A 23715-nucleotide genomic window follows, 5' to 3' on the forward strand; every position below is an offset into this window, starting at 1 on the left:
ATTACCCTTGAGAATGGATTAATATATGGGGCCAATTTTCCAGCTGCATGAAATGTTCTACTGTCTGTTGCAGATGGGACCGGGACAGTAAAAGAAGCAGGCATTGTTTTAGGATACATGGCCTTGGAAAGGTTCAACCTGTTGGGAGTGATAGCTCTTACTTTTTACTCACAGCTGCTTCATTCTTTCATTGGAATAAGCACTCAGAGCTTGTGCAAATGAACCATGCTTCCAATAAATCTGTATATTTACAGCACAGTTCATACTGGAGAGATTAAATCAACTGAAGTGCTAAAAAGTTTACTTAAAGCAGTTATATTTATTTTTCTGAAGGAGTCTAAATATATATGACTTCACGTTATGGGTTTTCATTTTGATAAGCTCCTGGACTTTATTTTGTGTATTTTGTGTACCTCTACCCTTAAACTCATGTGTGTAACCACACGCACACACATGCACAACATCAAAGATGTCAAAGCCATACACTTGAACGAAGAGATGATTGCTTTTAGAAGCAAGTATCAAGAGCAACATTGACTGGATTCCTTCTACAGACTTTTTTATTAGATGATTGAGTATCTTGAGAAGTAGCTCATGGTTATAGAAACAAAAGTAACATTGAAAGGTGGTGATACACTTTTTATTCATGCGTTTTGTGGCTGTAGATGAGTGATGGGAATCAGGATTTCCCTGTTATTCCAAATTTCCTCTTTGCAGCAGCTGTTGTAGGAGAGGTGATACTCTCAGTCACTTTTTGCTTTGTTAATGGTTATCTCTTCATTGGTCTGTCAGTGAAAGTACATAGGTGGGATTTCGCCTATAGGCAGCCTATAGCTTATAGGACTGGTATGATATTCAGAGGTGAACAGCGGAGTGAAATGGATGAGACTTTTGTTTAGATGGGGTCTGCTCCTAGCTGTGCCTGAAGTGACCCCACGCAGCCTTCCTGAGCCTCATGCATTTTATCTCTGAGATGAGTGATTGATATATGCTTTCCTCATAAAGGAGGAAGATGGAGCTGTACTTAGCAATAACCTTTCTGAAGAGTCAGCATTGTTCGATGAAGTCAGTGTCAGAAGTAAAGGAGGAAGTAAAGGGTCCCCTACCAGCCCTTCCCTGGCTGCCAAGGCATTGGAGCAAGCCCAGGTTTTCTTACACTGAGTGGAGGGGTTGGCTGCTGCTCATTTGGTTGTTTTTATAAACAACAGAGGAGGGACAGTGGGTTTAATAAACATGCTCAGAGTGGGTAGATAAAGCCTCTTTAGAAGTGCTAAAAAACATAAAAAGAGTGAGATACATTTTTTTCACGGTACATGGATTTCACAACGTTCCCCAACACCTCTCAAATCTTGTTGGGCTCTTTTCTTGTCAGAAAGTGAATTCTTATTACAAACCCTAGAAATAGCAAACCTTTAAAAAGCTTATGTTATTGTAAAACAATGTAGCTTTTACTGCCCTTATTTCTAGAAGTAGACACACTGCACTGTCTGAAAGAGAAAACAAAATTAAACCTAGGCTGATTGACTAGAGTAAGTGTCAAAACATTACTGTAGGGATTTTGATTTGCCCCTAATTGTGAAAAATTAAAATCTCTTTAACTCCATAATCACTTTTTTTTGGTATTGCAGATGGCATCTTGAGAATCTAGCCTGAACACAATGGGAATGTCAGCATGAAATATTTTACTGTTTCAGGTTTTTCTCAATTTTGTTTCATCTAAAAATATTAATGGAGTTCAGATGTAAATTGATGGATTCCCATGTATAAACATCTTTCTGCTGTCTGCATTTATTTTAAGCTTTAGTGTTCCTCTCCAGCTTTATCATGTAGAAGAAACTGTTTGAGAAACAAGTTTTTAGCTCCACTCAGATCAGCTCATTTTATGTGCTTGTTTTGCACTTGGTTGCACTGTGTTTATACACAGTCTTTCTCAGTTTCATTTGTGTGGTGATTTTCTCTAGTTTTAATGGATCTTTTAAAAAAACAAACAAACAAAAAAGGCAAAAAAAAAAAAAAAAAAAGAGCATAGGTTAAAGTGGGCTGGAGATGTGCTATTTAAACCTCTTTAAGTCTTATTCATTTATGGTTGAAGAAGATTTCAGTGCAACATCTTCATTAGGACCTAGGGTAATCCATCACTACAGAATGAGAAGAATGTAATTGAATCAGTTAGAGCAGATTATTTCCATGTATTAATATGCCCAAATGTGTATATGTATCTGCAGTAAGTCATGTACAGAAAAGCTTACTGGGGTTTTGGAATGTCATGTACTGAATTTTGAGCAAGAGCTGGCTCTTGGTTGCTTGATTGCCCTTTTCCCTGCCCCAGTATCCCATCTTATCATCACCCCAGCCCTGGGTCTTTGCTATTTTGACACCTGCTGGGTCTCAGGTTGAACCCAGTTAATTAGTCCATGTGTTGTTGTTTATTTCAATAAAAATACTAGATTATTTACGGAGAAATTAAGCAATCTTTTCAGCCTCTGAGCACAGCCTCATGGGACATCCTAGGACAGCTGTAAAGTTCTTCTTTTTAAGAAGTTCTGGTTAATGTCAGCTGAGAAAGCTCTTGGTAAACAAACGAATAATTGATTGCTCGGCTTTCACATAGCTACTGCGTTTCTGGGCTCACATGACTCATTTGTGAACCATTCCTGTCGTCCTAATGCCATAACATTGGAGAAATGATGATTGTTTCTTGGAGGATTCTTCTGTGGACATAGTTGCCAAGACCAAAGCTGTAATGGTTTGTTATTATGACCTTTGTTATTCCATTAGGCTCAATAGCTTTAAAAAAATGATGTGTGCATACTTTAGGAAAGTTTTTACCCTTTACATTGACCTGACATCATAGTTTATACTACAAAATGTATTAATGACAAAGTAGTGTTTTCATGTCAGGAGGACAAATTTTAACAACTATAATCTGCCCTTACTCATCATAAATATAAATGTATTGGTAAAACAGACCTTGTTAATGCAGCCAAGACAAATGCTAGACTATATTTCAACTCAATTGAAACACTAGTCTATACACTTCATGATTTTTTTGTGTGGCTTCAAATACATTATTGTCAAACTGAAGTTAACGTGCATTTTCCAGTGGGTATTGCAGAACAGTAATGACCCATCAGACGCAAACAATCTAGGTCATTTTTCTCTATTACTCAAAGATGTGTAAAAGTCTTTGAGGATATAGAAGGGCATAGGGAGCATTCAATTAATATTGTTTTGATGGGGTTTTAATACTTGAAAAAATCAACAGTAAAAAAACTTGTGAGCATGACAGTCTTTGCAAATTGCTTTGCACAGTAAACAGTTTAATTTGCAATAAATTCTGTGCATTATGGTTAACTGAAGCACGCCCTGCTCAGTACGCTCACAGCAGAGATGATATAAAGTAGGCTTGCTGTTTGTGATTGCTGTAGGTTGCTCTGTGTTCTTCTCATATGGATGAAGCTGCTCTGAGAGGTCCTGAGGAAACTGGCAAGACATTCTTGGTCTCTGTTTTTGCAGCATCTTTCTGGAGGGGACATGCCCATCACTGTAACTATCTCTGATGTCTGTGTGCTACCAATGCTATCTACTCTCTTCTCATGGAGACTTTGCTATAAGCAACTCCTGCAGAGGGAGAAAGTACTGAACTTTCAAGTCTTTCATGGGATTGGAAAGGAAGCTGAATTGAAACAAATCTGGCTCTTCTTATACGGGGTTTGGGTAAAGTTTCTTCACAGTTAAAATTTGTTTGCAGGAGATACTGAACTGATGAAGGAGATGCTTACAGGAGAAATGCACCAGAAGGTCTCACTTCAGCTAAAAATGGTACTGAAGAAATCCTTCTGCCACTTAAATATGACTGGGCATTAAGCAAATTTAAGAATTCTTGTCCTGTCCAGAACGTAAGCTGACAAGTAGGATCAGGTATTTACTGCTACAAAAACTGCTAAGTAATTTTTAATGTCAGAGAGCAAAGTAAGACTTTGCTCAGCTTATCTCCCTGAAGGAGAAAATGTGCAGTGCATGGTGTTACCCCATGCAAATGGATAAGCACATATTTAGAGACTCATCTTTCTGGTTTTAGACCTAAATCCTCATGGAAAACAGTATGCCTCTCAGGAATCCTGGATGCAAAGCTGTCGTGCTTCTGCTTGGTGCTGTTTAACTGCAGAGTTAATCAAGTACAATTGCTTAAGGCCCTGAAGGGAAGGATGTAATAAATCTTGGAGTATTTGTTCTGGTTTATGGCTGAGAGAAGCTGCATAACATTAAATCAGATGTTATAAACATTCGCAGTGGCACATTTTCCTTACTTAGGGCATTGTGGCATGAGTCTTGAGAAACTAGAGAGGGTATGTCCTAAGGGCTGGATGCATTTCTTTTCTTTCTTTCTTTCTTTCTTTTTATTTATTTATTTTTTAATAATTGAAGGCATTGGTTGCTGAGGGGAGGGATTGGGTCCCATCACACAGTGAGCTGCTGGCTGTGCATCCCGCTCTGTCGGGTAGAGGGCAGTCGGACACAGGGGACGGGCTGAGCCTGCTCCTGCTTCCCAGGCCTGCCTGCAAAGAAATGCTCGCTTCATCTGGGAGAAAAAGATGTGGATTTGTTGTACCTGGGCTTTGTATTCCTCTGGAATTGGAGGCATCCCATGTGCAGTTTGGAAGAGATTTGATGCTGCACGTGGTGCCTATATGGACAATGAGCAGACACGTGGTTAGCAGGATCAAAGCAACCACTGAAGCAGCCTTTCTGCAAAACACAAGTCTCTGATGATTAGATATCTTGCCAATATCACACAGCCCTTCTGAATCTGCAAAGCCTGCCTCAGATCAGAGGATGTATGTTGTCTCTCTCAAGATGTTCTACCCCTGGGGCTGAGAGGACTGAGGGTGGTTTTGCTGGTCTTATGTAGAGCTTCCCTTTTGAGGTGGAAGCAGAGAGATGAAACAGATGAAAAACCATCCTTAGATATGAATCCTCCTGGGTTTAAAATTGAGCTGCCCCAAGTTGCTTTGCTGCTGTATTTGGGGACAGTCCCAGCACACTGCCCTGCAGAGCCTGCACTACTCATACAGGTGGCACATTGTGCCCTTTGGGACTTTGGTTGCTGGAAGCAGAGCTAAGAGCTCAGTCATGTTCCCCCAGCAAGGACACGTGTCTGCCATTCCTGTTTTGCCTCCTCTAGGGGACAATGTCCTGATGCAGTTGAGTTGCTTTTCTCCTCATTTACAAGCACCTGAACTTTGGACCTTTGGAAAGTGTAAATGTTGTCAAACTTGATGAGGGGCCAAGACCAGACACTCTTGTTCCAGGGAGGGAAGGGTGTGCTTACAGCTGAAAGGCATCAGGCTTCAAGTGCTTCATTGTTTCATGGCCACGTTGTGAGCCGTGAGGCAGACAATGGGCTGAGCAGCCAGGGATGGGTGCTGCTGAGCAGGTACCTGTCACCCTTCCCCTCTAATTTAAAAATCCAGCAGGGGCTGCAGCCATACATATTGCCTCGCTGGTGCCAACCCTGCCTACTAGTGTGCCCTTGCACTGGCCTCAGCTTTCTGCTCGCTGGTGCCTGACCTCCCCATGCCGGGACGTTTGGGATGCCTGAAACATGTGGGGCCATGGGATTGGGCTCTGCCTGCCTCACACACAGTCCTGACAGCTCAAAGACACAGGTTGTTGGGTTTTCTTCCACAGTTGTAGAGAGCTACAAGGTGACACCAAGAAGTATAATCATTTGGGAAGATGGGAAGGAAAATAGTAATAGTCTAGAGAAAATAGATTGGCAGGACGGTGTCATATAATGATGGAACAAGAGGCATTCAAAGAAATTAAAAGGTGGCAAATCTGAAACAGGTTGGAGGAAACAGTTTTATATGATATGTGCTTGGGCAGAGGAGCTCCCTGCTGCAGGCAATAGGATCCAAAACAGGATGTTTACTTCAGTGTCTTGAGCTCTAGGAGCTGGTCTGAACATCCCAGAGAGAAACCAGTGATGGGGAGGTGGCCAGCAGCATGGAGAAACAGCAGAGAGCTTCTGCAGGGAGCTTTTGGCAGTGCCAAAACTTGAGCCCAGATCTCCTGCATGTCATCCTTCCTCCTGGAGCGGAGTTCCGGCTTTCTAAGGTGTCGTTCGTGGGAGCAAGGTGAGCAGGGCTTGGCTGCAGACCCTGGTGAGAAATTGTAATTTTGAGTGTCAAGAAAATTGGCTTTTATTCCTTTGCTCCAATGTTGTTATAAAAATAAATCTCTTTGGAGATATTCATAAAAGTTAATGGAAGTCTTGAATAGGGCTTTTTTCCTCCTACCAACCTAATAAAGTGTATTGCTTTTTCTCCTAAGTATTTTTATATTAGCAGGCGGTGGCTGCCGCTGGAGGAGAACCACTCCAATGCCATAAAATGACTCCAGATGGAGACCTTCTTGCCATCCGCTGACTTCAGGCCGAGCAAAGCTGAAACGTAATGCTTGTCCTGATGGTCACCATCCTCGACCAGGAAATATGGGAATGTGTTTGGCTCAGGGAGCGGCAGCGTGCTCCCCTTACAATATCTGATTTATGGCATGTCTGTTAAAACAATAGTTTTGGAATAATTTTTAGATTTTCTGGAAGCAAAAGCAGAAAATGAAGATGAATGAAATGGGACTGGTGCTCTGGGCTTGACAGAAATCGGTCCCCAAAGACCTGGCGCTAAAAGTCACACTAGCAGCCTGGACACAGGGCTCCTGGCAGATTGTTTTTCCAGCTGCTTGGGAAAGTCACCGCCGCCCTCTCCCAACAGCTGATGTGGGGATGCAGCCAAAGCCTCCTCCCTTGGGACCATGACCAGGCACTCCCCGACGGGGCCATCGCAGCCACCCCACCCCAGCCGGCAGCTCCGGCACTGGGGAAGACCTGGGGATGTGCATCCAGCCTGCTGCTGGGTTGCTGGAAGCTGGGAAGGGTGATCGAGCCCACCAACACTGGGACAAAACGATGTTCAAAATAGTTAAAAATAAGAAAGACTAGTGGTGCCCCCTGTTCAGGGAAGGAAAAGAAACCTTTTCACTGTTCTTGGAGGTACATCACTGCTATGGTAATGGCAAGGCAAGGCAGCTAAGCAAGCCCAGGGTGAGCTCAGCCCTGTTCAGGACATCTCTGCAGAGCACCCAGTGCCCGAACATGCTGTTGCAGCACCAGGAGGGCACCAAGGCTTGGACACGGTGCCACCGCCCAGAGGCATTAGGATTTGCTGTGTCTTCATGCTGAAATGTTTCAGGGTTTACCTGTTGCAGCCTCAAACCTCAAAAAAAGAAATTCTGGCTCTGTTGAGGCTCACGTTCCTCCTGTGAAGGCGAAGGAGGTTATCTATAAGGTGAGCTGAGCTAAGGCATGCAGTACAAAGGAGCTTTGCATCATCCAGGATTTTCACTCTTGTAGACAGAAGAAACACTGCCCTGTCTTGCCTAGCAGACAATGTATTTTCTTTTGAAATTATTTGTGTGATGCTAAATTTTGATTCTCTTTTTCTGTCTCCCGCCAGGTTTCCTTTGCCTAAGTGATCTGCACTGTAACACCTCCTACCTGCTGTGCCATTGTCCTGCACACTGGTGGCACCACTGCCCAACTGTTCACCTCATAATTATGTGGGGCTTTGATAATAAGACTCAGTGAGCCAGCACTGAGAGGATCTCACAAGTTTTCCCCTTCTGCAGTAGCACAACGCGGCAGGTGACCTGGGCATCGTGCAGTGCGTGGCTGCCTGCACACAGAGGAAGTTCATGGGAGAGGTTTTCCAAGCTTTCCTTTCCTGGCGAGTGATCCATGAACACGTTCTCCAAGCCAAGCACTCGACTTTCTGTTGTCTTTGTGGCAGCACACCGCAGATCAGCTGTGCACCACGTTTTTCCCCCTTCAGAAAACTCGGAGGCTTCAAGGAGGTGACTCGTAGTCCATTGTTGGATACCAGCTCTGGCGGGTTTCCTTCTCTGCTGAAAACAGCCAGCAGGAAAGTAATTACAGGAGCAGATGTGATTTGTGACGTAAATGTTCCTTCTGACTTTTTTTTTTTTTTTCTTTTGTCTTTTTTTTTTTTCTTTTCTTTTTTTTTTTTTTAATTTGAGGAAGTCCAACAGGGTGATTCCAAAGCAGCAGTCAGCTGGTACAGGAGATGTATGGGCCTGTGGTGGTGATTTCAAGCTTTCCCTTGACAGAATCAGGTCTGGGGACAATTTGCAATACTGTACAAGTCACTTTTTAAAAGGAAATGAGCAAGTAAGGCAATTTTTCAGAGCAGATTCAATACATGTATCCTGCATAACCCTGTGTGAATCCCAGTGCTCCATTTGCTGACTTACTGGTGTCTGTCCTGAGCAAGACGTAGGAGCATTGCCTGTAATTCCTCTGCAGTGATAAATCAGTCAGTATTTTGCATCTCACATTTCTCTTGCAGACAAGTTAATTCCACAGTTGGATTAACTTATTTAGGCCCTTAAATCACTTCATTTTCAGGATGCCATGTAATTTCAGCTGAATCAGATGCAGACATACAACGTATAGCTGTAACCTTTCTAGATGCTCGCTTGCCTAGTGTTTTGTAAGGATGAGGCCAGTGATTTACCATGTGTTTGGTCCTACAACACGGGGCTATGAATGGTACCCGGGTAAAGTCTGCAGTCCCAGTGCTTGCAGCTTCATACACAAACAGCTGACTGTGCCTCCGAGCCTCCTCAGAGTAAGTGTGGCAGCCTCTTGATGCTGGCCTCGAACTGTGTGCCAGAAATTGGTCACCATCACTGCTGGTGCCCAATGAGCAGCTCCAAGGATGCTCGACTCTCTGCGCATAAGGCTCACTCTTCCAAAACTCACCTGGCAACATTTGACCAAAGCAAGGTCTCAGGGACAGAGCTTTCCATGGCTCTGCAACCAAAGCCTAGTCAAGACTAAGATCCAAGGAAAAATGTGATTTTTGCTGACAGGGTCTAGTTTCCATCCAAACAGATACAACTTTGGTGATCCCAGACATCAGGAATAGCAAACATTATTCCTTCCCCTGAAGTGTGTCGCTGTTAAGCTTAATTTATTTCATGATCTTTGAGGGGTGGCAGAGAGCAGGGGGTGGCTAGCTGGCCTGGGGCACAAGACTGTTGGACCCGCAGGCAAGTGGCAAAGCTGGCCAAGTGGCACCTGTTTAAATGAGGGCTGGCTTCGTCTCATAGAAGTTATTTATATGCTCTTATTTCTGGCGAGAAAAGCGCTCCTCCAAACGGTGCCCTGCCTCATTACCGATCCCCACCCAGAGACCTCTTTTCAACTCGGCCAGGCTTCCCAGCAGCTCGCCGCAGGATCTGCTCAGACACAATAGCTCCAGCGGGTTTTATTGCATTTCACTTTTCCTCTCTGCTTGGCCAGCTGCCAGCAGAGATGTTCTATGCAAAGATAATGGCTTCGACTTAATCATTCACCTCTCATGTGTCTAAAAGGAGTTAAGGACACTGGAAGCTTCCAAGAAAAATAAATGAACAGTGCTTGTTCAAGGGGGCCTCTTTAAGGCTGTTTCACTGAATTTAAAAAAAAAAAAAAAAAAAAAAAAAAGAAAAAGAGAAGCAGCAAGCTATTCCTGCACATCACCCATGCCCTATTTATTTTTTAAATGTGTGTTTAAATTTGGCGGAGCAGACATGAATAGAAGGGTTATAAAGTGTTTCTCGTTTTCTTGTTACGGAGAGATTTGCAGTGTGTTTGGAGAGATGGGTCCAAAGTGAAATTCTAGTCAGGCTCATTTCTGGGGCTGTAAATCTAGATCCCAGCCTTGGGGGACTCCATCATATGCCTGCGTATGGGTGACATGCAAACAAACAAACAAAAAAAAACTGGACACCTCCCAGTTTTGCTGAAAACCCCCGAAATGGGATGTTCTCAGGGAAAATCTTTGTAGTGAAGAAGCAAAATAAATCCTTGCTTGCTTGTAGTTGGGGTGGATCAAGACACCAGCATTGATCCTGAACCTGAGGAACGAGCTCCTAAATTGTGCAATGTCAGGAGAATCTGACCTCATTTATCCATGTAACTAAAAGCAACATTATGGTTGATCATACATCATATGACTGCCCTGAGAAGTGGATGCTATTTAGAAGGGCATGGGGCTGCTTTTTTCCCTTCTCAGGTATCCTGGAGCAAGATACAGGTGGCTTCTCTGGAGCATCGCCTAGAGGGCGAGCTCTTGCCGTGACTGTTGCTTCCTCCAGAGATGGGAGAGTCCACAGTGGGATCTAGAGTAATCCACTCAAACAGGTAATGCAGACAGATCCCTTCTTCTGTATGGCATTGCTCTGTATTGTTCCCAACCTTCAAAGAAGCTCATTTCTGGAAAAGAGAAAAATATCTGAATCCATTCCTCCCTATTCCTTGTCCCCCTTCCGTTTTCCAGGCAGCGTGTGCATGCCTGTGTGGTGCTGCTTTGTGCCCACACGTGCATGTAGGTATGTGCATGTGCATGTACATATATGTGCACCTAGCCCACCCTCCCCACAGGTATGGGAGGGTCTCTGCCTGCACCCATCTTTGCAAAGCAACCTTTCTGTGAGTAGTACAGATTAGGACACTCACTTAAATCTCCTTAAAATTGTGGAAAAAGGAATAAAGTTGTAACTGTCATCACCTATTCAGAAAAATTCCTGCAGTGCAGACACCCATTTTCCAGCCTTTGAAGGCTAGGGGAAAAAATTATCTTGCCAGGTGGAGTGTGATGTCTAGTTCTTCCCTTCGGCAAATGCAGGGGTGAATTTAGCAAGTTTGGAGTGAGTTGGAGGTGAAATGTCCCTTCCTCTCCTCCCCTTATATTCCCTCTCCTCCTGGGCAAGCAGCACTCATCTCATTAGAGAACACATTTCCAAAGACATGCTAATTTTGATGAGGTTCTGATGAGACACTAGACGAGGAGCTTGTTTCCCCTCCCCAGCCATGAGTTCCCTGAGCTGAGCGCTCTCTGCATGACTCAGATTTTTTTTAAGAACTGGAGCCCAATAGACGTTGTCCTTACTGATACCACTGGGACCAGAAGGTCTTTTTTTTCCCACCAACCTTAAAAACATGCTGATATACTGCAGTTTTTTTCTCAATATTTTGTTTTTATTATTATTAAAACAGCACCAAGTCCCAAAGCACCAAAGGATGGGATCTCTCCTGCATTTTCTCCCTTCATCACTAGCTAAGAAAAAAAAATAGGGCAATTATGCATAGGAGAAAACATTAAAGGACACTTCAAGCATCCCTGGTTTCTGGCTGGCTGAGAAGTTGATGGTGATGATGAATTTGGGGTGCAGGATGGGGCCACATCATTGGTGTCCCACCACCACCACCATCCTGACAGTGGGCTGTGCTGGACACAACCTGCACTCCCCTTCGACCAGAGGTGTCCAGCCGAGGCCGTGTGTTTTCTCGTGTGAATCCTCCAGAGTTCAAAGGAGCAGGTTTGGGGCCAGGGTTCCTGCTTGCCCCCAATGGCACCGCCCTGCTCTGCGATATTATTCAACCCCGAATTCCTTCAATTGACAGCCGCACTATTTCCAGTCTCTTAGTCAGCATACACTGCTCTGCTTCCCAGTCTGATGAGACCTGGATTTTCCCACACTCCTCCGTAAATGGAAACACATTGTTCATCTTCACTTTATTTATTTATTTGGTACAGAAAAACAAGATACTGCTATAACTTTGAAGTGCTGTCTCTACAATGGTTGGTTCCTTTTCAGAGCAATGGGTTTTCCTAAAAGCCGCTCTCAGCAAGATCCTTATCAAAATTGCCTTAGCGGGAGACAATGAACATTTCACAGCATGAAGAGGAAAAAAATAAAAAGGTCGGTGAGAAGACAAATGCTCCATGTGAGGAGATAGCCAGGGTGCAGATGAGCTCCCCCAGCCTTGTAAACACAGATTATTTTCTGCCTGACCTCCGGTTTGTGAACATTTTGCTTGTTGAGTCAGCTCCGGAGCTTGTTGCGGGGTGGATGTTGTTGGAGCAGCTATGAAAACAGGGACCCGAGCTCCATCTGAACACCTCTCTCAGACACCCACAAGCCTCACCTCAACGTGCCCAGGGGGGCTGGCTGCTGGGGCTGGCAAAACCACGGGGTCTGGGGAGGTGCACGCTTTTCTGCAGGCTGCTGGGGTGGTTTTCCTGATGGAGCAGCTCCAGGCAGGCAGGTAGGGGAGCAGCTTTGTGTGGAGGAAGCATGTTGGCTGCTGTCTGCTGTATTTTTAATTATTCGGTGGATGGTTCGAAGCCAAGGCTCTGCAATCAGTCAGTGTTTGTGGGTTAAAATAGAAACAAACAATAGGTTAATGTAAACCAAAGAGCACTCTGGTTTAGAGCCCGATGATAACTCTGCATTGTGGAGTGGATCCTCGTCCAAAGGCTTTGAAGATTGTTCGCTGTAGTTATTTTCCTAAAGATGGGTAACTTTGTTCTACTTGCTCAGCTTCTTATGGGTTTGAATAGACAAGGGTCCGGTAAAGGTGGGTCTGGCTCTGAGCTCTGAAGGAGCCTGGAGGGAAAATGTGTTTTTGGATCCTGATCTCATCCAAAAAATGTACCGCATTTCACTACCCTTAGATAGCTTACAAGTTGGAAATGCCAAGTAACCGGAAACTTTTGCTCCAAAGTCAACTCTGCTTTCATTAATAATTATTTTAAGACTGCATTCATAGAACAAAACAGTACTATATGGAGGAAAAATAGACCTGGGGGGAGTTCAGGGCTGAGCAAGAGTTCACTCTGCCATCTCCACTCCCACACTGGTGTTCAAGGAGCGGCAGCCTGAGATGCAGGGGAGGTCATGGTGAGGGATCCAGAAGAGGAAAGGAAGGAGTGAAGGGGATGAAGGTTGCCTTGGTGGGGTGAAGACCCCAGCACCCACCATGACAGGGTACAGAGAGTGTGTTCTCCAAAATCCTTTGGGTAGCTGAGATGTGCTCTTGACCCCATTTTACAGATGAGAAAATGGAGCTGCAGGAGATGAAGATGCATATTATATTGATAAATGTGGTCTCAGCCTTTTTCTTTGGGATCTGATCTGGCACCCCTTGGCTTATTTTCCTGTCATAATGATGCAGCCTGTGCCTGTAAACCACTTCTCCAAGTCATGTAAATCATTATAAATATTATTAGACTTATCACCTCTGTGCCTAATATACCAATACTGGCAGCAATTTTTGAAAACACAAGAGCAACAAGAAACGTATGTTCTGAGAGTCAAGTTAGTGGGATTTTTTTTCTGCCAAGGACAATAATTTTTTTCCTTTTTTTTTTTTTTTTTTTTTTCAAAATAAACATCACGCTGGAATGTGCTGCAGCAAATGGCTTGGGCTCTATTATATTTCATGCAGCTTTCTAAACAATTTTCAACCCCACTGGCACGGTGTCAAACAGAAGGCAACCAACAATAGCAAAATCCCATTAAAGCTGAGAAGGTTCCTTCCTGAGGTGAACACGGCCAGAAATAGTAATCTTGGCTCTCTTTTCAATTTGGCATTGGGGACTAATAATGCATGTTCTACTAATGGAAATTATCTAATTTCATCCAAGTGCAGCTCCAGAGAGAGCTGGGCTGACGCACAAACAGTCAATATAACAACATTCTTCTTGAAGAGCTGAACAATAGGGCTTTGGTGGGACTGTGATTAACAACGTCAAACTAAGAACAAACAGAAGGTGTAAAAATAGGCATCTGAGGAGTCGACACAACGGACTATTTTTCATCTGTAAGGCCAGAGGAGAATAGCTTGTTAAATTGTATGCTCGGAGCACTTCATCAGATGTGTGGGGAAGGACAAAAAAAAAAAAAAAAAATAGAAAAGAATCCTATTTCCCATCTGGGTCTGAATGTACTAAGGAACTGCACATGCCTTATTAATATAAATCATGCTAGGAGCATAATTCCCATTAGCATTAAAGAACCATTTTTCAATGAAATACTCCTGCACCAGGAACACCTAACGGGAAATAATGGTGTTTGCTTCATTTGAAGAGAATAGTAAAACACAGTGTAGAGAGACCGAGAAGGTGGAGAGCTGTTTCTTCTCTCCAGCACTATGGGTTTGGGGGTTTTTACTTTTTACAGACACCGTAAGCCCTCCCCTTCCCACTCCAGCAGGGCCGTATCCAGATGTGGTGCAGAGAAAGGGCTGCCCAGCCCGTGGAGGTGGCAGGGAGCGGAGCTGGGCTGCTCCGCTGTGTTGGGGCAGTGCTACAGCCCTGGGCACAGCCTTGCTGCCTTATTCCCATGCTGCCATGGGTGTGCGAGGGATGGTGCCTGGTGCATTAAAGCACAGAAGCGTTAGGGGTAGGTGAAACCGCTGCATAGCTCATTAGCCCTGGTGCCTCGCCGGCTTTTCCCAAGGCTGTGGCTCTTGGCTGTTGCAGCGCATGGGGCCAGCGCTCTCACCCCAGGGTTTGCGTGGGCGCACGCTGGCTCCTCAGCCCCAGCGTCACCTTGGAGGGATTAATTCCCTTTCCTCGGCTAAGTGCCACAGCCCAGTCCGAGGTCTCAACGAAAGGAAGCACTAGCCTTGAAACGCTAGACAAAATTTCCACCTCTGGTTAAGCAGGTATGTTTATTTTTAATTTTTCCAAAATCTCAAGCAGCTGCTTACTCACGGTTATTTTTAGTGTGAGAGGGGAGCTCTGTGTTTTCATAAAATCCCTCGATGTACGTTTGGTCACTGGGATCTGGGGCATGACACAGCACTGCTACTTTGCCTCTGCATCCAGGAACGGACAAACCCCCTGCTGGGGGTCTGCCACAAGCGTGTCCTTCGTGTTCTCCCTCCTTCTAACACCCCCAAAAAAATGATGCGAACCATGGAAATTAATAATGAAAGAAAAGCCGCCTGGGTTTGCTGGGGACCCAGCTAACATCCAGCATCTCACGGGCACACGGAGGTGATCGTAGAGAAGGAAACCTGGGAAAGCTGGGAAGAGAAAACCCCTGCAGCTGATCTCCCCCCCAGCAGCCACACACGGAGGCTGATCGTAGCCCCAGGGTCTGCTGTTGTTGCAGATCTCGTTGTCGGCGTGCACTAGAGGGTGCTGCTCGGTTAGCGATGGGCAGGGCTCGCCGCCCGTGCTGGCGCTGCTCGGCTGGGCTGTGCGTGGCGGGGCTCGCGTTAGCGCTGGCCTCAGTGAAACGGATGGTTTAGCTGGGAAAAGGAGAATTTCTTGGCCTGGAAAAGCTTCTATACATCTGGGGTCAAGGGTAAACATTTGGGTTAGTCACGGTGACAAATGAAAGGAAAAACTGGCCAGACTTTCCTTTTTCTTTTTTCTTTTTTTTTTTTTTCTTCTTTTTTTCTTCACTCTCTGTTTCACAGTTGCAGGATGAGCGAGTGCTTTGAGAAGCCAGCTGAGACATGAGACAGCAAAACAAGAAGAGGACAGTGACCGTAGACGCCGAAGATAACAAACCTTTGGAATTCACCGCTGCAGGACAAATAGCCAAAACCCCGTGGCAATGTTTTTGTGCAGGAGTAAAAGCGAAGTATGCTTTATGACTGCTACAGTGTTTTGGCTAAGATAAGGCTAACCAGACCACAGGCATCGAGTTATAAAATGATGTGTTAGAGGTATCAGTAGGAAATGACTTCCCTCGTGTGCTGCCATGCTCCATCGACCATGCCTGCTCCGGTTTTGTTTCCATTCGCTGAATGTGCAGAGCAAGGGCTCTTTCTGCAGGCAGCATCCCAGGGCTATGGCGGTGCCTGCCATGGGAAAGAAAGCATCTCCCTTGGGCCAAAGGGATTAAATTGGGATTTTTGTTATTATTTTTTTAAGGGTTGTGACGGCTTTGTTCTGCTGGGATTTTATATATGCTCCTAATAAAGAATGAATTGGTTTTAAGCTCACCAGGCTGGTACCCACTGTGTTCAAGCCCACTCAGAACATGAAAGGAGGGCTGGAAGAAGCATAGTAACTATTCTCAGATCCAGGTGAATTTCACAGAGTTCTTCTAGAACATTGTGTTCCTTCATTAGTTGACTTTGCTTTTTATATGCCTGAATTCTGATAGCTTTATTTCCAGTTTCCCCACATTTTTGACCGATGTTGTCAGGAAGGTGGAAACTGTTTCTTATTTAAAGCATTTCTATGCAGTTATTAGTGTTTCCTTCTTAGATGCTGACTGGCTTTTCTGTACAGTGACTTTAAGGTACTGTTGCTGCAGGGGCCATCGGCCTAATGCATTACTGCACAACCCAGCTTGGGTCTGGGGAAAAATGAATGGGGTTCTTTCTGACAAAACCATCAGGGGATGACCCTCTATGGGAATGGAAATTCTCCGGTTAGACCTAGACATGGGTGTGCATGCAAACGCTTCTCTCCCCAGCAGCTGCACAGGAGCACAGTAAGTCAGCACTGCTGCACATTGTGTCACCTTTAATCAGCTACCAGAGGTTAATTGCAGAATGGCTCTCTTCAGACCTCTACGCTTGTGTGGCCTGGAAAATCGCTGTGAAAATCTTCAGGCAGTTTATGGTCTGGCTGCAGTGTAAAGGTGGAGAAACCTATGGTATCTGTGATGCCAAAGAAGAGAGTTTGGGAAATGTGACAGCAGAAGGCCTTTTCTTCCAGGTAGAGTTAATCTTCCGCAGATTGACATCCCCAGGGATGGGAGCAGGCAGGCAGGGATGAAGCAAGTGCAAGTGTTTGGCACTTCAACCTCAAGCAGCTTAAACCATTACAGCACTGCAAGCTCGCAGTGCCCAGCTGCCTGCCCAGCATCAGATGCCTAAAAATGGGCTTCCCAAAAAACAACAGACGGAGCAAGATCTGCCTGATCTAACCCCAAGGAAACCCCAAAGAAGGGACTGTCCTGACCCTGCTGCTCCTCAGAACACAGCCTCCTTTCCTGTGGCTGCAGAGTGATTCTGCTTTCCAGCTGCTATTTATTACCCTGGCTTTTTTTTTTTTTTTTTTTTCCCAAAGATTTATGTATCTGCAGCTTTTCATGGAAAAAAGGAAAAAAAGAAAAAAAAAAAAAAAAAAAAGGAAGGAAAGGAAAGGAAGGAAAGGTCACTCCTTTCCCTGTAAACATGGTTGTGGAAAGATGCAGTGCCCTCTTACATGTCAGGACTTTGAGCTAGGCAGATGGGGGGAGAGGGAAGTGAGGGTTTGTGAGTGCTCCCTCCATCTGAAGGGACCTTTGGGACTACACAGTGTTTTGGGCGAATGTGATTTTGCTTCAGAGCACCTCTATCATGCCCAATGGATTGAATTCCAACCAAGGATCCCTGCTGGTGCGCCCCGAGACCTCTCCCCGGTGCTGCAAGCGCTCAGGCCCAGCTGATCCCCCCCGTGGCCCTCCGGACGAAACCCGGCCACCGGTGCGAGGCTCCCGGCTGTCCCCGAAGTGCTGTCCGCCTCGGCAGGTGGCGACAGAGCCCGGCCTTTGGGGCCCGGGGCCCGCGGGCGCTCGGCGCTGCACAGAGCGGGGTCCCCGCAGCATCGGGGCGGCCGCACCGGGAACAGCGCTACAACGAGATGGAGGCGATTAAAAAAAGCTCCTACGTATAGGGAGAGTGGTGTTTTATATATTAGAGATGCGCATAAATATACTTTAATATAAAATGTATAGGTAGAGGTAGAAACAGAACGACCTCTATGAACATAAAAGCTGTATGGGGAGAGCCAGGGAGAGCCAGGGATGGGCCGAGGAGCTCCGAGGGGCAGGAGCAGCCCGTGGGCAGCCTAGCCAGGCCCCTCCGCAGCCGCCCCCCTCTCCGGGATGCTCCCGGCCCGGGGCCGGCGGGCTGCAGCAGCGCCTCGGGGTTAGCCCGTCTATCTCCGCAAGAAACTCGAATAACTCTTTTCCACCTCTCCTTTGTCGGCCTCGTAGGGAGAGAAAAAAAAAAAAAAAAAAAAAAAAAAAAAAAGTCCTTCGAGACTCTATTCAAAAAAAAAAAAAAGCATCTCTCCAGCCTGCACAGTTCATTCGCCTCCTTCTCGAGTCCCTCGGAAAGCAAGATTAAAGGGGAAAGTCGCAGCTGTATATTTATGTTTTCATTGCTAGAAGGGAATTGATTTCCTTGCATTTATTTTTGTAGTTGCAATACACAAGGGCGGATTTGCGTCACCAAAGCAACTTGCTGGTCGAGATAAAGTTGCACAAATATTGAAAAGGGAAGTGCTCGCGCTCATTATGAAGTTTTTCTCCGGAAGAAATAAGGATTTCTGCTGTATCCTAAAATACTGAAGCCGCTTCTATTTTAGGACAAATCTCGCAGGCACATCCGCTCATTTAGTCCGGGTTGGAACCTCTCAAAAAAAACAGGAGATGACCTGGGCTGCAGCGAGCCCCGGGTTTCCTGCAGCCTTCTCGCTCCTTGCTCGGGGAGGAGGCGCCGCCGTTGTCATTGCCGCGGAGCCCTGCGAGCCCCGGGCCCGGGGAAGGGAGCGGGGAGGCCCTCGGGGCCTCCGGGGAGAAGGCTCGGCCCTGCCCGGGGAGGCCGCGGGGGGAGCAAGACGGGGCCGCGGAAGATGCGCGGGTCCCGAGGCGGCGCGCACCTGCCCGCGGGGGGCTCTGAAATAAACTCTTGGGAAAAAAAACGAGGGGAAAAATATAAAAATACCACCCGAACACCTTTTTTTTCCCGCCCTGGAGAGCATCCCCGGGGTGGTGTGACAGCGACAGCAGCAGCGGTGGCACCGGCAATGGGAATTTGGCGAGGCGCAGCTGGGGCGCGGTGGGAACGGCGCAGTTCGTTGCCCTTCCGTGCAGCGGGCCGGTGGCACGGCTTCGCCTCGCCGTGGAAACGCAAGTGAAAGCGGAGTCGTTTGATCCGGTTTGAAACCAGCAGAGCCGCTTTGGGGTCATCTGCACAAGGGGAGTAAGGGGAGATGGGATGGGAGACGCAAGGAAAAGTGGCTTCCCCTGTCGAGGCAGGAAAAGTTCAAAGCTAACCTACCCTTTCTTTCACCTTGTTTTCGGACACGTCTTGGCAAGCCGTCGCCTCGTTATTTTTCGGTTTAATATTGCTAACAAAAAACAAACCAAACCAAAGCCGTGCCTAGGCTTTCCTGAGGGACGGGCTTCGCCTTTACACGTGCCCACGGACACGCTGGCATTTGGCTTAGAAATGTGCTCACGCTCGATTACAGGTGGTTTCAATATCCCCCCAAAATCTACATCTTCATACCTGGCGAAAGGAAAATAGTTTGGCTTTCTGGCGGTTCCTTGGAAAAGGCTCCGAATTTTAGAAGCCATGTAAAAAAAAAAAAAAGTATTTTTTGAAACAAAACCAAAACAAACCTGCAATCTTCTGACCCAGGAGCTTGTTCACAACGGCAGCAATGGGCTTACACGGCCCCAGCTGGGGAAACTACGACTTAAAAAAAAGGTTTTGATGTGTTTTGTTTTGTTTTGTTTTCTTCTTCTTTTCCCGGAGTCAGGTAGGGACAGATATGGATGTTGGAGGGAAGAAAAAGCACGAAATAAGCATTGATATGTTTGTCCCTAAAACATTCTAGCGAATATAGTTCATGGTCGTATTCTTAAAAAATATATATATAAATAAATAAAAATAAAAAATTGGGGTAATTCGGTTGTCAAAGTTGCACAAAATTACGAACTGGTCTTTACGGTGGAAGGGGTGTGCGAACAGATCGGGTGGAGAGCATAGAAAAAAATCAATAAAAGGTGGTTGCCGACACGACACAATTTATTAGCCACTGCTAACGCAGGACCCAACGCGCCCTGGGCCCCGAGCAGCCCAGGAGCTCCCCCAAATCCGTCCGTTGCGAGCATGATCACTGCACACCCACTTCGCTGCCGCCCGGCCGAGGCTCATTTATGCCGGGAGGAAACGTGGTGCACCGGGAAGCATTTCCAGCCTCCGGCTGCGGCTCCGTTTCTCCGCGCTGGGAACCACGGCGCGGGGGGCAGGCGCTGCGCGGAGCAGCGGGGGGGCTCCCCCTCGGGGCGCTCCCCGACGGGCGCACACCTTGCGGGCCGGGGGCACACGGAGCGCGGCACTTGCGGGAGTCGGCCCGGCTCGGCCCGGCTCGGCACGGCCCAGCAGGGCTCGGCACGGCTCGGCCCGGCCCGGCCCGGCCCGGGGCGTGTCTGCGGGCGGCGCGTCTCGGCCCCGCGGAGCGCGGATTGGGCGCGTTGTGCCGGGGGGCGGCGGGAGCGAGGGCTGCGGCGCGGCCGGGAGCGGCTGCCAGAGAAAGTTTGGGGAGGGGTGGATTTTTTCCCCAGTGCGAGGAAGGGGGTTTGTTTTGTTTTGTTTGCGCCGCTCCTCTCCCGCGCTCGCCCGCTCGCTCTCCCTCTCGCCGTTGGTTTTGGGGACTTCTTCCTTTTTTTTTTTTTTTCAGCTCTTTCTGACTTTTTTATTTTTTTAGATTTTTTTTTTTTTCTCCTGCCCCTTCGGCAAGTGCTCCGGCCGCCGCCGCCGCCTCCCGCCCCGCCATCCCTCCCCATGCTCCCGGGGCGGCGGGCAGCTCCGCGCCGCGCTCCCGGCAGCTGAGCGGCGTCCCCCGGCGGGGAGAAGAGCCCGTGCTCGGCGGCCGCCAGGATGTACACGGCCGGCCTGGCCCCCTTCTACGCCTCCAACTTCAGCCTCTGGTCAGCGGCGTACTGCTCGGCGTCGGGGCCCGGCGCGGGCGGCTGCTTCCCTCTGGACGCCGCCGCGGCCAAGAAGCCGTCCTTCTGCATCGCCGACATCCTCCACGCCGGCGGCGAGGCGGCGGCCGGCCCTGCCGAGAGCCTGCCCGGCGGCCCCGGGGCCGGGCTGCCGGCGGCGCTGGGCGCCGTCCACCACGGCGGCCCCTTCCACGCCGCCGCCTCGCCGCTGCGGCCCACGCCCGTCGTGGCCCCCGACGCCCCATCCGCCGCCGCCTTCCCGCAGCGCCTCTCGCCGCTCTCGGCCGCCTTCCACCCCCCGCACCACCACCACCGGCCCCCGCAGCACCGCTCCCCGGCGGCGGCGGCGGCGGCGGCGGCGGCGGGGGGCGGCGGGGCTCCGGCCCCTGGCCGGGTGCCGGGGGGCCACACGCACGGCTCGGCGCCGGCGCCCGCCAGCAAGGACCTGAAATTCGGCATCGACCGCATCTTGTCGGCGGAGTTCGACCCCAAAGTGAAGGAAGGCAACACGCTGAGAGGTAGAGAAATCGGCTCGGCGCGGCTTTTGGGGGGGCTTTAAGCGGCCGCGGGGCCCCGTGGCTCGCCCCCCTTTGCGAACCGGCCGAGAGAATCGTCAGCGGTGTGAGGACGAGTTTTTAATGCCCCCCCCAAACCCCCCGAAACAGCCCCCGGCCCCGCGCTGCGCCGCTCCGCAAAATAGCGATAGCGTAAAAATAGCTGAACCGGCGGGTGCCGGCCTCCCCGGCCCGGCCGGGGCTTTTCGTGGGCCGCCAGGGCCGGTTTTAAAGGCTTTCGCTGCCATCCATCTCCCCTCGCAGCGCGTAAACATCCTGACAGAGCAGCCACCGGAGGGGAGGATGTCCGAGCGCCGGGGCCCCGCCGCGCCCCCCGAGCCGAGGCAGGGCGAGCCCCGCCGGGGTCCCGCGGCGTGCCGGGCTGGGGGGCTCGACCGCGGTGTAACGGAGCTGTGCTTGTTCTGTGCTCGCAGATCTCACCTCCTTATTAACCGCCAGCCGCCAAAGCGGGGTTCATCTCCCCAGCTTGCAGCCTTCCGCCAGCCAGTTCTTCGCGTCTCTAGACCCCATTAACGAGGCCTCTGCTCTTCTGGGTCCCTTAAACACAACCCCAAGGAGCTCAGTTCAGCACCAGTTTCAAGACACTTTTCCAGGTACATCCCGTCCCCCCCCGTCCGTCCCGGAGCGGCCCCCGGGCCCGAAGGGACTCGCCGGGCGCTTGGAAACGCCAGGACTTTTTCTTTTTTTCTTTTTCTTTTTCTTTTTTTATTTTTTTTTCCACGATTTTATTTTTTCTAGCGAGGCTCAGGCTTGGTGCATTTCGTGGGGGGAGGCAGAGCGGCTAGGGCCTGACACAGAGGTTCCCCCCGGCCAGTCAGAAAAAATACCTGGGCCTGGAGAGAAGGGGCTGGGGAGGGGGGAGGGGGAAGGAAACACGGACTAAAATCCGTGCTGTTCGTGTCGGAGGGACCACAGGCCTGCTTGTAGGACTCGTAGGCTCGGGCCTTCCCTGCCCCTGTCTCCTTCGAGCCCCTCGTCCCGGCGTCGGTGCTAACCGGGCCTCCCCCCGGCCCGTGTCTCCTTGCCCCCGCAGGTCCGTACGCGGTGCTAACCAAGGACACGCTGCCTCAGACCTACAAGAGGAAGCGCTCCTGGTCCAGGGCTGTTTTTTCCAACCTGCAGAGGAAAGGTTTAGAAAAGCGCTTCGAAATCCAGAAGTACGTCACCAAACCCGACAGAAAGCAACTGGCGGCGATGCTGGGGCTGACGGATGCTCAAGTAAGGGCGGCTTCGCTTGTGTTTCGTGCGTTCCCCGGTTCCTAACTTCCAGTTTTGTTCAGGGGAACACTGTGGGGGCGGGGGGGGGGTGTGTGTGCAGAAAAGCTTTTTGCCTTCCTTGCTCTTTTACGGGCCTGCTCGGGGGCAGGTCCCGGGGCCGAGCATCAGGATGCGCTTTGGTGCAGTGCAACTCGCGGCAGGAGGCAGCTTGGGTCAAAGGAAGTAGAGGCGAACACACTATTTTTAATGCCTCTCGCTCTTGTTTTTTTTTTTTTTTTTTTTTTTTTTTCTCTCTCTAAATCTCTCCCCGCATTGTGAAATCCTCGGTTCAGGGGAAGTGAAAACTCTTCTTCAAACGGAATCATTAAACGCCACTCTGCGATGATTCCACTATTGAGGGCCGGCAGCGCACGGAGTTGTATAACGCTGTGGTTTCTTGAGCAAGATTTGGTTTCCTGGAAGAAGAAGTAGAAGGGGAGAGAGAGAGAAAAAAAAAATATATCAAAGCAAAAAGGGGGGCCCTTTTGTATTGAAACACGCAAATAATAAGGAAAAAGCCACCTTAGTCACCTAAGGGCGGGGGCAGAGGAGGACGAGGAGGGCCGGGTGGACCTTTTTTTTTTTTTCTTTTTCTATCTCGGGCCGGCCTGCGGGGAGGACGAGAGGGCCGGGCGGTGCGGTGCGGGGTTGTGCGGGGTTGTGCGGGGCGGTGCGGGGCGCGTCCCGTACTGCCCGTCTGAGGGCGGCCTGGCCGCAGGTGAAGGTGTGGTTCCAGAACCGCCGGATGAAGTGGCGGCACTCCAAGGAGGCGCAGGCCCAGAAGGACAAGGAGCCGCCGCCGGAGCCGGAGCCGGCGGCCCCGCGCTCCGCCCCGCCGCCCGCCGCCGCGGGGGAGCCCGAGCGCAGCCCCAGCCGCTCCGACGGCGACAGCGACAGCAGCGACGCCGACTCCCTCGACATGGCCCCCAGCGACACGGAAAGGACTGAGGGCGCCGAGCAGAGCCTGCCCCCCGCCGGGGCCGCCAAGCCCCCCGGCAGCCCCGGCCTCCCGTCCCCGCCGCCCGCCGCCAGCCCCGAGCCGCGGGGCGCGCTATAGACGGGGCGGCCCGGCCCCGCCGCCGGCCCCCCGCGCTAATTTATGTCCTCCTCCTCCTCCTCCTCCTCTCCGCCGCCCGGCCGCGGCGCCGCAGCGCTGCACGGGGGCCCGCCGGGCCCCGCACCCGCACCCGGAGCGGCTGCGGAGCGGGAGCTCCGGCCCCGGGACGATGGGCGAGAGGCGAGCTGCGGCGCTGCTGCTCGCAGGAGAGCGGGACTCATT

The 23715-nt window shown here is 49.4% G+C and overlaps 1 protein-coding gene across 1 annotated transcript; it reads left to right on the forward strand.

The window, feature by feature from the left end:
* The first annotated feature begins 20536 nt into the window (after positions 1 to 20536).
* HLX (H2.0 like homeobox) lies at positions 20537 to 23493 on the forward strand. Its single transcript, XM_032183754.1, has 4 exons — positions 20537 to 21122; positions 21593 to 21772; positions 22213 to 22397; positions 23155 to 23493. Exons 1-4 carry the CDS (start codon positions 20537 to 20539, stop codon positions 23491 to 23493), a joined length of 1290 nt encoding a protein of 429 aa, XP_032039645.1.
* Positions 23494 to 23715: the final 222 nt, after the last annotated feature.

This window comes from Aythya fuligula, chromosome 3 (genome assembly GCF_009819795.1).
Source record: "Aythya fuligula isolate bAytFul2 chromosome 3, bAytFul2.pri, whole genome shotgun sequence".
In the NCBI taxonomy this organism is placed as follows: Eukaryota; Metazoa; Chordata; class Aves; order Anseriformes; family Anatidae; genus Aythya; species Aythya fuligula.

What these genes read in the sequence shown, in the direction of transcription:
- HLX (XM_032183754.1), top strand. Translation starts at nt 20,537, where the DNA reads ATGTACACGGCCGGCCTGGCCCCCTTCTACGCCTCCAACTTCAGCCTC. An exon ending in GGAAGGCAACACGCTGAGAG is followed by an intron (nt 21,123 to 21,592) that starts GTAGAGAAATCG and finishes CTGTGCTCGCAG; the next exon opens with ATCTCACCTCCTTATTAACC. An exon ending in GTTTCAAGACACTTTTCCAG is followed by an intron (nt 21,773 to 22,212) that starts GTACATCCCGTC and finishes TTGCCCCCGCAG; the next exon opens with GTCCGTACGCGGTGCTAACC.